Here is a 14,096-nt window from a genome sequence, read left to right on the forward strand (position 1 = left end):
GCAAGGACTGTGTGTCCACCTCCAGGCCCACTATCCGCGTCTGTGTGTCCTCTACCTGTTTTTTTAAGTCAGTGAGGGTTTCGTTGCCTGTGGTGATTTGATGGGATAGAACTGCAAACCGGGCATCCAATGCCTGCACCACTGCATTTGTGACCTCTTCAACTAGGGCTCTGGTGACGTTAGGCCCACGCTAGCTCGGTGGCCCGTCGGCCATCTTTGTTTCGGCTGCCTTCCCTAGGAGTTTTTTCTCCCGCTGCGACTTCCCTGACATGTCGCCGCTGCTGTGCCAAAAATCGGCGAGCTGCTGTTGGGTCACCACGAGGGAGGTAAGACTTTGCTTTCAGCGCTGGGAAACGTGACTTCGCGGCTGCAAAAAGAAAATTATTCCTTACCTGCTAATTCTCATTCCTGTAGTACCATGGATCAGTCCATGGTATCTTTTCTGACTCCATCTGCTGGAAGGGGGACATAACCCACCGTCTGGACTGATCCTGGTACGTACAGGGAATGGCTCTGTTTGGAGGGAGGACCGGGATAGGGCAAGGCTTGCGTCTTACCCATGCATCGGATCACGTCTCCTCAGGCAATTTTATAACGTGTGCATATACGCACTTATGTTATAAAATGGCCGCGTCCCTAGGTGCGGGCTGACGAACACATGCACATATGTGCCCATGCATCTGTTTAAATGTTACCATCATATATTCTACACACATAATTATAACAATGTGCACATAATAAGCCAGCAGGTATTTTATACAGTATGCAAGTACTCCATTTCTGAAAATACTTGTGCATCTATTTGGAATCATCAGTTTGCCAATACCTCCACCAATTCACCCAAACCCTCCAGCACTTCATCCTGACCCCCCACCCAAAAACTACAAACAAAAGACAAGTACGATTTCAACTGTGTGAATGAATTATTAGGTGTAAAAGTATATGGACAAGTTCAGTACTGTATGTGCATATACCACTTACCAAATAGCAACTTGTGCGCATATTTCCAAACCCTTCCCTGGAATGCCCCTAAATCACCCCTTTTCCCCTGTTAACATTTACACATGATACTGCAAGTATATGCGTACCCTCTCAAAGTTCATAAAATAGGGCAAGGGTAGGCAGCTCCGGTTCTGGAATGTACAACCTAGTCTGGTTATCGTGATATCTACAATGAATATGCATAAGATATATTTGCATACAATGGAGGCAGTGCATGCAAATACACCTCTTGCATATTCACTGTGGATATCCTGAAAACCAGACCTGCTTGTGGCACTCCAGGACCTACGCTGCCTATCTCTGAAATAGTTGCATCAACAATAAGAGAACTCAAAATATCTCAGCATTCAATTTCAATCATATATAATTTATTCATGAAATATATATATATATAAAAGATCCTATCTAGACAATAATTACTCTCTAGCACAATCATTCTTCCATACCCCAATCATACAACACATATAAAAACATTATGATATAATGTAAAATCCCATCACCAAAATGTGATTTCAATTCAAATAACAATGGACAGTGTTTATTACATTATCATGTATTCTAAATTTAAATATGCATCACATAATATTGCATACACATTCAGGGGTAGATTTTAAGAGGCGCGCGAACAGCCTACTTTTGCTTGCGCATCAGACTCAAGCAAAAGTACGCTGGATTTTAGTAGATACGCGCGGAGCCGCGCGTATCCACTAAAATCCTGGATCGGCGCGCGCAAGGCTATCGATTTTGTATAGCCTGCGCGCGCCGAGCCGCGCTGCCTCCCCCCGTTCCCTCCAAGGCCGCTCCGAAATCGGAGCGGCCTCGGAGGGAACTTTCCTTTGCCCTCCCCTCACCTTACCCTCCCTTCCCCTACCTAACCCACCCACCCGGCCCTGTCTACACCCCCCCCTTACCTTTGTCGGGGGATTTACGCCTCCCGGAGGGAGACGTAAATCCCCGCGCGCCAGCGGGCCTGCTGCGCGCCGGGCCGCGACCTGGGGGCGGGTACGGAGGGCGCGGCCACGCCCCCGGGCCGTAGCCACGCCCCGTACCCGCCCCCAAAACGCGGCCGACACGCCCCCGAAACGCCGCGTCGACCGGGCCCGCCCCCGACACGCCCCCGACACGCCCCCCTCCGAAAACCCCGGGACGTACGCGAGTCCCGGGGTCTGCGCGCGCCGGTAGGCCTATGTAAAATAGGCTTCCCGGCGCGCAGGGCCCTGCTCGCCTAAATCCGCCCGGTTTTGGGCGGATTTAGGCGAGCAGGGCTCTGAAAATCTACCCCTATGCATCTATACTCATCTCTATAGATGTATGAAATCTTATCTTCTATAGATATGCATCACATAATATTGCAACTCATCTCTATAGATGTATGAAATCTTATCTTCTCATGTTCCAGCATTAACCACTATTCTTTTGCAATAATCACAACCAAAACGGTGACATCGTCCGACGGACGACGGACGATGTCACCGTTTTGGTTGTGATTATTGCAAAAGAATAGTGGTTAATGCTGGAACATGAGAAGATAAGATTTCATACATCTATAGAGATGAGTTGCAATATTATGTGATGCATATTTAAATTTAGAATACATGATAATGTAATAAACACTGTCCATTGTTATTTGAATTGAAATCACATTTTGGTGATGGGATTTTACATTATATCATAATGTTTTTATATGTGTTGTATGATTGGGGTATGGAAGAATGATTGTGCTAGAGAGTAATTATTGTCTAGATAGGATCTTTTATATATATATATTTCATGAATAAATTATATATGATTGAAATTGAATGCTGAGATATTTTGAGTTCTCTTATTGTTGATGCAACTACTTAGGGAAAGAGAACGAGTAGTTTAATAGCACCCTCAGTGTAGTGTATCTCTGAAATAGGACATACATGTGTACATGCTACTTATGCTCAATAATGCTAATTATACAAACACAACCCCCACATAACTCTTTGAAAACTACCTCCTAGAAGATTAAAATAAAAATTCTCTTACTAAAGGAAATATTTGTTATGCAAATGGTCCCATTTTGAAGGTACTGCACAGATTTCAAATCTATGCTTTCTATACTTATATAGAAATATCATTTAAAGAACCAGTAAATTAAACTCAGTTACTCTCATTCTTAATACACTAAGTACCACCCAATTGTGATTCAATGGGAAAACTAATTGGTGATGTCAATTTTCTGCGAGACATATTTGTGGCTATTTATTTCCCTGTTAGCTGGCACTGGAAAAGAGTTTGTATAATCACTACCACAATGAAACATTATAAACCAATATGATACAGATAAATCCTAAAATTTTTCCTGAAAGACAGCTCACTGATTCGTCACAGAAGATCTCCAGGATCTGTTTAACAGTCTTTGCTGAGAACTTCTGGGATGGATCAATTATGGTATCAGTCTCTCCAGTATCCTTTCTGCCTTCCTCCCATGAGCTGACCAGCTCCTTGTCTTCCTTATCATCCTGCTCTTCATCTTGTTTGTGACTGCCATCTGTAAAGGGCAAGGGAGAAAAAAAAATAAAAAGAAAGAGTAAAACATAGTTGATTCCAAATTTAGCACCCTAAAGCTCTTAACTACCATCTTCAGTGTCTTTCACTTAAGGTTGCCAACCATCTGGAACAGTTCTAGGATCTCAAGAATTAGAGGTTAACTTCCAGCACAGGGCTTCAGGTAGTCCTGGAAAAAACTCCTTGGGAATTCTCAAAATAGAACACTGAGTGGTGAATCAGGCAGATTTTAAAATCAGTTTCTCTTTAATTTTCAAGGTTTATGGAGAAAGAAACAAAGACTAAATTATACAGGTTCCAATTTCAGTAATATAAATACAACAACATTTATTTGCTTGCAATTATCGCCCATCTAGAACTCTAGGTGATGTACAATCAACAAATTATACCAATCAAATATTGAAGTCCATTAATGGCTATTAATCAATTATACATAGGGAATTATACTTAGGGAATACCCACTGCTATTAATTGCATCAGTAGCATGGGTTCTTCTTAGTGTTTGGGTACTTGCCAGGTTCTTGTGGCCTGGTTTTGGCCTCTGTTGGAAACAGGATGCTGGGCTTGATGGACCCTTGGTCTGACCCAGCATGGTAATTTCTTATGTTCTTATGAACACCATCTTACATTAAAATACAAATATCAAAAAACACAATAAATCTCATAATGATTCTAAATTTATATTAAATTCAATAAAAATAATAATAGAATAGAACCTCAAATTAAAAGCTTTCTGAAATAAAAAAGCCTTTAAAAGTTTATGAAAGTAAAGATAATTATCTTATAATTTAAGTTCTTTAGGCAAAGAATTCCACAAAATGAGGACAACACAGGTAAAATAATGCTCTTTCATTTGAGACTGATAACTGGACATGCCTTGTGGCTGGAACATCAAGCAAATATTGGTTAGCAGACCTATGGTTTCTGGTACGAACATAAAAATGCAGAATTTAACTATTTATTTATTTTAAAATATTTGTTACCTGTCCTTCCTAAGATCAGGGTGGGGTACAAACAACATATTTAATAAAGTTAAAACGGAACATACATTAAAATAAAACAGAATAAAATCAAATCGACAAAAGCTGCATCAGAAATACTGGAGGACATATGCAGGTAGACATATGATTGCTCTTTTGTGGAAGTCAGCCCCCTCACTGGAGGTTTGGCATCAGCAAATTTTTGAAATTGCAATGATAGAAAAGTTAACACACATGCTGAAACGCAAAATGGATCTGTATGGGAAAATATGGGTTCCTTTTTGGACATACTGGAATAACAGGAGTTAGGGTGATTCTACTATACTATTATTTTCTGATTGTTTAACTGCAGGGGTTATGTGATGGAAATGGGCTACTTAATTTAGATGCTTGTGGGGAGACACACACACACACACACACATATATATATATATATATATATATATATATATGCATATATTAATGACAGATTTGTATTCTTTCTAATTTCTGGATATATGATAACTTTTCACTGTTCTTGTGAAGTTGAGGATTCAGGTATCGTGATGTATCAGATACTACCATGGGAAATACACCTTTTGAAACAAATATGTTTTTTTTTTTACAATTTAAAGTTTATTAAAGTTTTTAACAGATATAAACATCACAAAAAAACCTCATTATACAGTACAGAAATATAGAGTCAAAACCATTACAGATATAGTGCACTTGCCTGTACAATACAGAGTACAATCCGTATTCTCCCCCCCCCTTCCACCCAATATAGTGGAGCCAAATTAAGCTGCAAAAGCCTAGGAAAATCACTGTATACTGTCAATCACAGTAAGTACAAATCACATGAGAACATAAATAATAAGAAAAATTAAGTATTAGAAAGAACGAGCATAGCTAGTTACAAGTAGAAGCAGTGGTTAGGAAATGATCAACATCACTGACGTAGCAGGTAATCGGAAAAGGGTCTCCAGGACTTATGAAAGGAAGCCTCCAATTGATATTTTGTTGCAGTTAAAGACACTAATGTATAATATGATTGCAACTTGGCTAAAACCTCCTGAAGAGTAGGTATGTGAGCCGTCTTCCAATGACAAGCCACCAATGATCTAGCCGCTATGAATACATGTACACAAAATCTATGACACTTTGGATCTAGATTATCTGGGAAGACATGCAGAAGAGCCATCTCCGCAGACACTACCAACGGATGTAGTAGGATCTTGCCAAGCCAATCAAAAAGGGATCGCCAGAAAGTTGCAAGCACAGGACATTCCCACCAAATATGTAAATAAGAGCCACATGACCCACAGTCTCGCCAACATAAATCAGATAAAATTGGATAACACCTATGTAGCTTAACTGGAGTGAGGTACCACCTGTAAATCATCGTAAAGCAATTCTCTTGTAAATTAGCTGATATCGAGCTACTGCGAGCTTTCAGAAATACCTGACCCCGGGTACCCCATTCCCAGTGATTTGCCCAGATCTGATTCCCATTGGGCGAGGAATCCGCAGGGTCGGGATTGATTCGGTATAAATAACTGATATAGTTTAGAAACTACACCTTTAATGGCATCACAGTGCAGGATGTAAGACTCCATCAAGGACCGTCCCGGTCTCAAGGAAGAGGATCTCTGAAGGAGGTGTATAAAATGCGAGACCTGAGCATAGGCCAAAAAATCTCTTTGATCTAGGTTAAACTTTTCAAACAGTCTTTCCCTGGGCATGACAGTTCCCTGGTGTAACATTTGTCCAATAGTTGTGAGGCCCTGAGACCTCCAGACTGCCAACCTTGTAGATTGATAGCCTGTAGGGAGTTGTGTAGTATTTTGGAGGGAGGACTGATAATAATATGGGTATCTCCCAACCAGTTGTTGCCTGCAAATAGGCCACAAGCATAGTGTAACTCTCAAGGACCTAGGAACCTTACGTACTGGGTGCCACGTGTTACGGGGTTGCCACATCATAGTTGTCAATTCCATGGGTCCTACAATTGCTTGCTCGATTTGGACCCATCGCCTCGGCGTTGTATGCCGATAAATATCTACACAAGCCCACAGTTGGGAGGCGCTATAATACCAAGCAAGATTAGGAACTGCCATGCCTCCCATAGCTTTGGGGAGGTGCAACACTTGTCTAGCCAGCCTCGGAGGCCGCCTCCTCCAAATGAAATAAAACATTTTCTTTTGCCAGGATCGTAAAATGGCCGCTGAGATGTAAATGGGTAAAGAGGAAAACAAATACAGAAATTTAGGCAAAATGGACATTTTCATGATAGCTATTCTACCTAACCAGGAGTAAGCGTCCTTATTCCATCTGCTCATATCTGTGATTATCTTGGAAATGAGTGGCCTGTAGTTAATATCGTATAGATCAGGTAACTGCGAAGAGATGTGCACACCCAAATATTTAATGGAGGATTTAGCCTACTTGAAAGGAAGTTGTTGGCTAATAGCTTGCCGATCCTGGGCCAGTAAGTTAATATTGAGAAGCTCAGATTTTTCCAGGTTCACTTTGAGACCGGAGACCTTGCCAAAGTTTTGTAGTTCCCGCATGCCCCCCCCCCCCTTAATAATTGTTGGGGATCCGTCAGGATGAGGAGGACGTCGTCTGCAAATAAAGATAACTTATATTGAGTGGTCCCTAATGTGACACCTTTGATATCAGAGGCCTGTCTTATTTTTGTAGTCAGGGGCTCCAGATAGAGGGCAAAAAGCAGGGGAGACAGTGGGCATCCCTACCTAGTTCCTCGCCCAATGTGGAACGCAGATCCATACCCATTGTTCACCTTAACCCTGGCCTGAGGGTGATCATATAATTTTTGTATCCACTTAACAAAAAAAGTCCCAAAAGAAACGGCCAGTGAACCAAATCGAATGCTTTCTCTGCATCTATTGAAAGCAACACTGCCGGCTCCTTTTCCTCAAACACCCACCACATCAAATCCAACACCTTACGAATGTTATCTGCCGCCATGCGCTATGGCACAAATCCCACTTGGTCTGAATGCATTAAACCTGGAAGTATTTTATTGAGCCTAAGGGCAAGGAGTCTCGCTAAAATCTTAAGATCGACATTTATTAAGAAGATAGGTCGGAAAGAGTTACATTGCGTTGGGTCCCGCCCTGGCTTAGCAAGTACCGTTATGCCTGCTACATTAGCCTGAGAGCTGATAGATCCTTCTCCTCGAAGGCTGTTAAAATACTGAGCCAGGGATTCTGATACTGTTTGGGCGAATTTTTAATAATAAGCTCCTGATGAGCCATCAAGACCTGGAGATTTACCCATCTTCAGAGATTTAATTACTGTAATCTGGGAGGTCCCCAGCAGTGATCGGGGAGTCTAGAGAAAGACATTGCTCTGGAGTAAGGGTAGGCAGTGTGACCGATTGCAAATACTCCTCAATCTGGTGCGCTTGGATTGATTCTTCTTTACTGTAGAGTTTTTCATAAAAAAGGGAGAATGCCTCGCGAATTCCTGAAGAATCCGTGAGTATATTCCCACTAGACCCTTTAATCTTAGAAATATTATTTTGGGATATGCGCACCTTTAATTGTCTAGCCAAGAGGCGCCCCGCTTTGTTCCCACCTTCATAGTATACTTGTCTCGTGAGATCTAGAGAGTGAAGTAAATGTTTATTATCTAGTTGATGCAATTCAGATTTAAGGGCTAAGAGCTTAGTATAGCAGCGATGGTATCCAGACTTCTTATGCTCCTTTGCTATTTTATTAATCTGAGTCATTAGGACAGACCTAGCTTGGGTTTGTTTATGTTTACAGTCCGTAGCCCTGGAAATAAGTAACCCCCTCACTACAGCTTTAGAGCAATCCCACAAGGTACTGGGGGAAATGCTGGGATCGGCATTAAAAAAAAAGTATTCTTGCATTTGCGCATCCAGAGTATGGACAAACTGGTCATCCTGCAAAAAGGATTAATTTAATTTCCAGAATCGATCTCCCACGTCCCTGACTCCCAAGCCAACCTCCATGCGCACTGGGGCATGATCTGACCAAGTAATGGCTTCGATGTCTACTTTTAGGGCCTGATTGCACAATAGTTTATCTACCAGTAGATAGTCTATATGGGAGTAGCTATTTTGAAGAGCAGAATAAAATGTATACGTTCGAGAAAGGGGATATCTATGCCTCCAGGTATCAACCAGCTGCCAGTCTTCCATTAGACTTTTCAATTTACGGCGACTAGGCGAGTTGATAGGAACACGTCCAGTAGAAATTATCCAAAGACTGACAAAGGGTAATATTAAAATCGCCCCCTAGAATAAGTGCCCCCTCAGCATGCGTTAATAAGAGGCCATGGAGTTCCTGAAAAAAAAACTTCCTGATCCCGGTTAGAAGCATAGATGGATACTAAGGTATATATGTTAGTACCAACCTTCCCCCAAGTTACCTAACAGCCCTGTGCCCATCCTTCCTCTTACTACCCATTATGTATTTTGCACCTGCTGAAACACAGATCTGTAGTTAACCACTTCCTTCCAAACTGTACATAACTGTATTATTTTGTACATAGTCATTATTTCGTTTTTTTTGTTATAACAATTTTACCATCTTATTTGTTGCCTGTGGCGATGTTGCTTGCATTTCATCACTTGCTTTAGTTACTTGTACCCCCCTCCCCCTCTCCATTGTAATTTCCATCCCTTAAGTTCGCTGTAAACCGATATGATGTCCTCCCGAATATCGGTATAAAAGATTTAATAAATAAATAAATAAGTTGGCTGTAGAGGCAAAAACTCACAGTAAAAACTTTTTTAAATATATCCGAAGCAGAAAGCCTGTGAGAGAGTCAGTTGGACCACTAGATGATAGAGGGATTAAAGGGGCACTTAGAAAAGATAAGGCCATCGCGGAAAGATTAAATGATTTCTTTGCTTCGGTTTTTACTGAAGAGGATGTTGGGGAGGTACCCGTAATGGAGAAGGTTTTCATGGGTAATGATTCAGATGGACTGAATCAAATCACAGTGAACCTAGAAGATGTGGTAGACCTGATAGACAAACTGAAGAGTAGTAAATCACCTGGACCAGATGGTATACACCCCAGAGTTCTGAAGCAACTAAAAAATGAAATTTCAGACCTATTAGTAAAAATTTGTAACCTATCATTAAAATCATCCATTGTACCTGAAAACTGGAGGACAGCAAATGTAACCCCAATATTTAAAAAGGGCTCCAGGGGCAATCCGAGAAACTACAGACCGGTTAGCCTGAATTCAGTGCCAGGAAAAATAGTGGGAAGTGTTCTAAACATCAAAATCACAGAACATATAGAAATACATGGTTTAATGGAACAAAGTCAGCATGGCTTTACCCAAGTCAAGTCTTGCCTCACAAATCTGCTTCACGTTTTTGAAGGAGTTAATAAGCATGTGGATAAAGGTGAACCGGTAGATGTAGTATACTTGGATTTTCAGAAGGCGTTTGACAAAGTTCCTCATGAGAGGCTTCTAAGAAAAGTAAAAAGTCATGGGATAGGTGGCGATGTCCTTTTGTGGATTGCAAACTGGCTAAAAGACAGGAAACAGAGAGTAGGATTAAATGGACAATTTTCTCAGTGGAAAGGAGTGGACAGTGGAGTGCCTCAGGGATCTGTATTGGGACCCTTACTTTTCAATATATTTATAAATGATCTGGAAAGAAATACGACGAATGAGATAATCAAATTTGCAGATGACACAAAATTGTTCAGAGTAGTTAAATCACAAGCAGATTGTGATTTTATTTATTTATTTATTAGGTATTTTTATATAACGGCATTCATGACCACAGTCACATCATGCTGGTTCACAGTAAAACAGGGGTGCATGATAAATTTCAAACTAGAACTGTGATGCGGAAAAAAGCAGTTACATATAACAAGGGTGGATGAACTGGGCGAGAAGAGAAACAAAAGGAAAGGAAAGGTTAACGTTGGCTAACAATAATTACAAATAGTTAACATTGCAATGGCTGAGTTTTATGTATTGATGGTGAGAGGTTAAATTATTTGGAGTCCGGAAATGCTTGTTTGAACAGCCAAGTCTAAGATCAGGGATGGAGTTCCATAAAGGTGGACCAGCTGTAGAGAAGGCCCGATCTCTTAAGGTAATGTGTCTAGTGGTTTTAGTAGGAGGTACCTGTAGTGATCCTCTGTATGCGTCTCTTGTCGGTCTTGAAGAGTTATTTATTTATTTATTTATTTAACATTTTTCTATACCGACCTTCAAGGAAGAATACCATATCAGGTCGGTTTACATCGAACAGGGGATAGATACATATAACAAGAGGAACAACTTTTTATAAATCAGAGGAAGCAAAAAAGTAAGGAAGTAGAAAAATTTAAAAAAAAGTAAAAAGTTACATTAAAACAAGGATCATGAACTTGGAAGCTGATTCAGCTGGAAGAAGAAAGGTCTTAAGAGAGTATTAAGTTAAATTAAATACATTGAATCATGTCCGAGTCTGGTCTAGAGCCAGTTAACTTATTAGATTAGATAGATAGTAAATGAGGTGAATGTTGAGGGGAGTGAAGTTCCCTATTCATTGGAGGATTAGTTATCTAGTGAGATTCTGATGGAATCGGAGAGGGTTATTTAGGTCAATTGGGGCCAGTTGATGGATGGTTTTGTATATGATGGAAATGGACTTGTAGATGATTCTGAAGTGGATTGGCAACCAATGGAGGTTTTTTAGGATTGGAGTGATGTGGTCTCTTCTCCTGGTGTTTGTCAGTATTCGAGCAGCCGCATTTTGTACCATCTGAAGCGGTTTGGTGAAGGAGGAGGGGAGACCTAGTAAGATGGAGTTACAATAATCTAACTTTGAGAAAATGATTGCTTGTAGGATCGTTCTGAAGTCTTGAGCGTGGAAAAGAGGTCTTATTCTTTTCAGCACTTGGAGTTTGTGGAAGCAGTCTTTGGTGGTCCTGTTAATAGTAGCTTTCAAGTTCAGGCGATTGTCAATTATAACTCCTAGGTCTCTCACTTGTGTGGTTGTTGGGATGGCTGGATGTGTAGAGGTGATGGTACTATTCTCTGGAGAGATGAGCAGGAGTTCAGTCTTGGAGGAATTTAATACTAGGTTTAGGCTGGTGAGAAGGCGTTTGATGTTTTGGAGGCAGTTTTCCCAGTGACAAGAGTTTTCGCGTAGGTGTCTTTGATGGGGATCATGATCTGGATATCATCCGCATAGAGGAAATGTTTAAGATTGAGGTCGGTGAGAAGCTGGCATAACGGTAAAAGGTAGATGTTAAAGAGCGTAGGAGACAGGGAGGAACCCTGTGGGACTCCTACTGACGAGTCATAGCGTGAAGATTCTTTGCTCTGGATCTTAACCTTGTACCCTCTATTGCTGAGAAAGGTTTTAAACCATGTGAGTGCAGTGCCTGAAATACCTATGGAAGCCAACTGGTTTATGAGTATGGAGTGATAAATTGCAGGAAGACCTTGTGAGACTGGAAAATTGGGCATCCAAATGGCAGATGAAATTTAATGTGGATAAGTTCAAGGTGATGCATATAGGGAAAAATAACCCATGCTATAATTACACATTGTTGGGTTCCATATTAGGTGCTACAACCCAAGAAAGAAATCTAGGTGTCATAGTGGATAACACACTGAAATCGTCGGTGCAGTGTGCTGCGGCAGTCAAAAAAGCAAACAGAATGTTGGGAATTATTAGAAAAGGAATGGTGAATAAAACGGAAAATGTCATAATGCCTCTGTATCGCTCCATGGTGAGACCGCACCTTGAATACTGTGTACAATTCTGGTCGCCGCATCTCAAAAAAGATATAATTGCGATGGAGAAGGTACAGAGAAGGGCTACCAAAATGATAAGGGGCATGGAACAGCTCCCCTAGGAGGAAAGACTAAAGAGGTTAGGACTTTTCAGCTTGGAGAAGAGACAGCTATGGGGGGATATGATAGGGATGTTTAAAATCATGAGAGGTCTAGAACGGGTAGATGTGAATCGGTTATTTACTCTTTCAGATAATAGAAAGACTAGGGGGCACTCCATGAAGTTAGCATGGGGCACTTTTAAAACTAATCGGAGAAAGTTCTTTTTTACTCAACGCACAATTAAACTCTGGAATTTGTTGCCAGAGGATGTGGTTAGTGCAGTTAGTATAGCTGTGTTTAAAAAAGGATTGGATAAGTTCTTGGAGGAGAAGTCCAATACCTGCTATTAAGTTCGCTTAGAGAGTAGCCACTGCCATTAGCAATGATAACATGGAATAGACTTAGTTTTTGGGTACTTGCCAGGTTCTTATGTCCTGTATTGGCCACTGTTGGAAACAGGATGCTGGGCTTGATGGACCCTTGGTCTGACCCAGTATGGCATTTTCTTATGTTCTTATCCTTCAAAATATATTTCAATAAAGGTTACAGGTCTGTGTAATAAGATAGTTACAAATGATGAGCTAGATGAATGATGGCAGACGAGACCTAGGCTGGGGGGTCTGGGATGCAGTTGCGGTTTACTACTTTGTTATCGGATTTGATTCACTCACAGAAGCTAAATTAGTAAGGCAATAGTATGATATATTACTTGGAATGCAGCAGGTATTGGGTCCGTTATTAAGCAGTATAAAATTCTGTAAGCCTTACAAAGAGCAAAGATGGATATTGCAATGTTGCAAGAAACTCACCTAATGAAAGATGAGCACCAGAAACTTAAAAGGCAGTGGGTGGGAGAAATGTATTCTGCCTAGTCAGGATCATGAAAAACAGGAGTGGCAATATTGTGGGAAGAGAATGCCTTTCTAGGTAACCAAGGTCATAGAAGACCCTGTAGTAGTGGCAGGCACACTAGGCATTGTATAGGCCTATGTAACCTGTATGCTCCAAATATCTACGATCATGGTTTCTTCACCAAGATATTTAATATTTTGGTTGATTATGATTGTTAGGAGTTAGCAGTCTGCTAAGGAGTTAGCAATCTGTTGTAGGAGTTAGGAGTTTGCTGGCGTTAGCAATCTGATCTTATTTAGGAGAGTTGTCGGTGGATCCTTGGACCGGTGGCAGATGACCACGCCCCTGGGGAAAGATCCCGAGAGGGACCACCAGTCAGGCTCAGAGTTAGGAGACAGACACACATTAGTTCTTTGATTAGACAGTATACTGAACCACCAGAGGTGGCAGTAGTGAGCTGGAATGCCCAGCTGGGCTGTAGTCCCTCAGATACTGTAACAGTGATCCCTGGAGGCTGAGCTGTAGAGAAACTGAAATATAGTGAGTAGGAAAGGTGTGCAGAATTCATGTACCGAACCTGATGGTAACACTCACACAATGTCTCATAGAAGCCCAGGAGCTGGAATGTATAGGCCCTTGAGAGGCGAGTACCTGGTTCCAGGGAAAGCTCTGAGAGAGCGATGGTAACTCACTGATGTAGTTGGCAGTGATGACTTCCAGGCAGAAGAGAATACGGAGCAAGTCTGGGAACGAGGGCCCTCGAGGAGCAAGTACCAGTTCCAGACTGTCACCTGAAAAACAAAGGAGAGAGCGAGGCCCCCGAGGAGCGGGCACCCCTGGTAAGTCCGAGGAGGCAGAGTGGCTTAGGTAGAGTAACCCTTGCTAACTCAATCT

At 41.4% G+C, this 14,096-nt stretch overlaps 1 protein-coding gene across 1 annotated transcript in view; it reads right to left on the minus strand.

Moving 5' to 3' along the window:
• DRC1 (dynein regulatory complex subunit 1) overlaps positions 1–14,096 on the minus strand; it is a 310,180-nt gene that overhangs the window by 82,257 nt on the left and 213,827 nt on the right. Inside the window, exon 11 of the mRNA XM_029596255.1 lies at positions 3,348–3,520. Coding sequence (XP_029452115.1) covers positions 3,348–3,520 — 173 coding nt within the window. The remainder of the gene's footprint in view (positions 1–3,347; positions 3,521–14,096) is intronic.

This window comes from Rhinatrema bivittatum, chromosome 3 (assembly GCF_901001135.1).
Source record: "Rhinatrema bivittatum chromosome 3, aRhiBiv1.1, whole genome shotgun sequence".
In the NCBI taxonomy this organism is placed as follows: Eukaryota; Metazoa; Chordata; class Amphibia; order Gymnophiona; family Rhinatrematidae; genus Rhinatrema; species Rhinatrema bivittatum.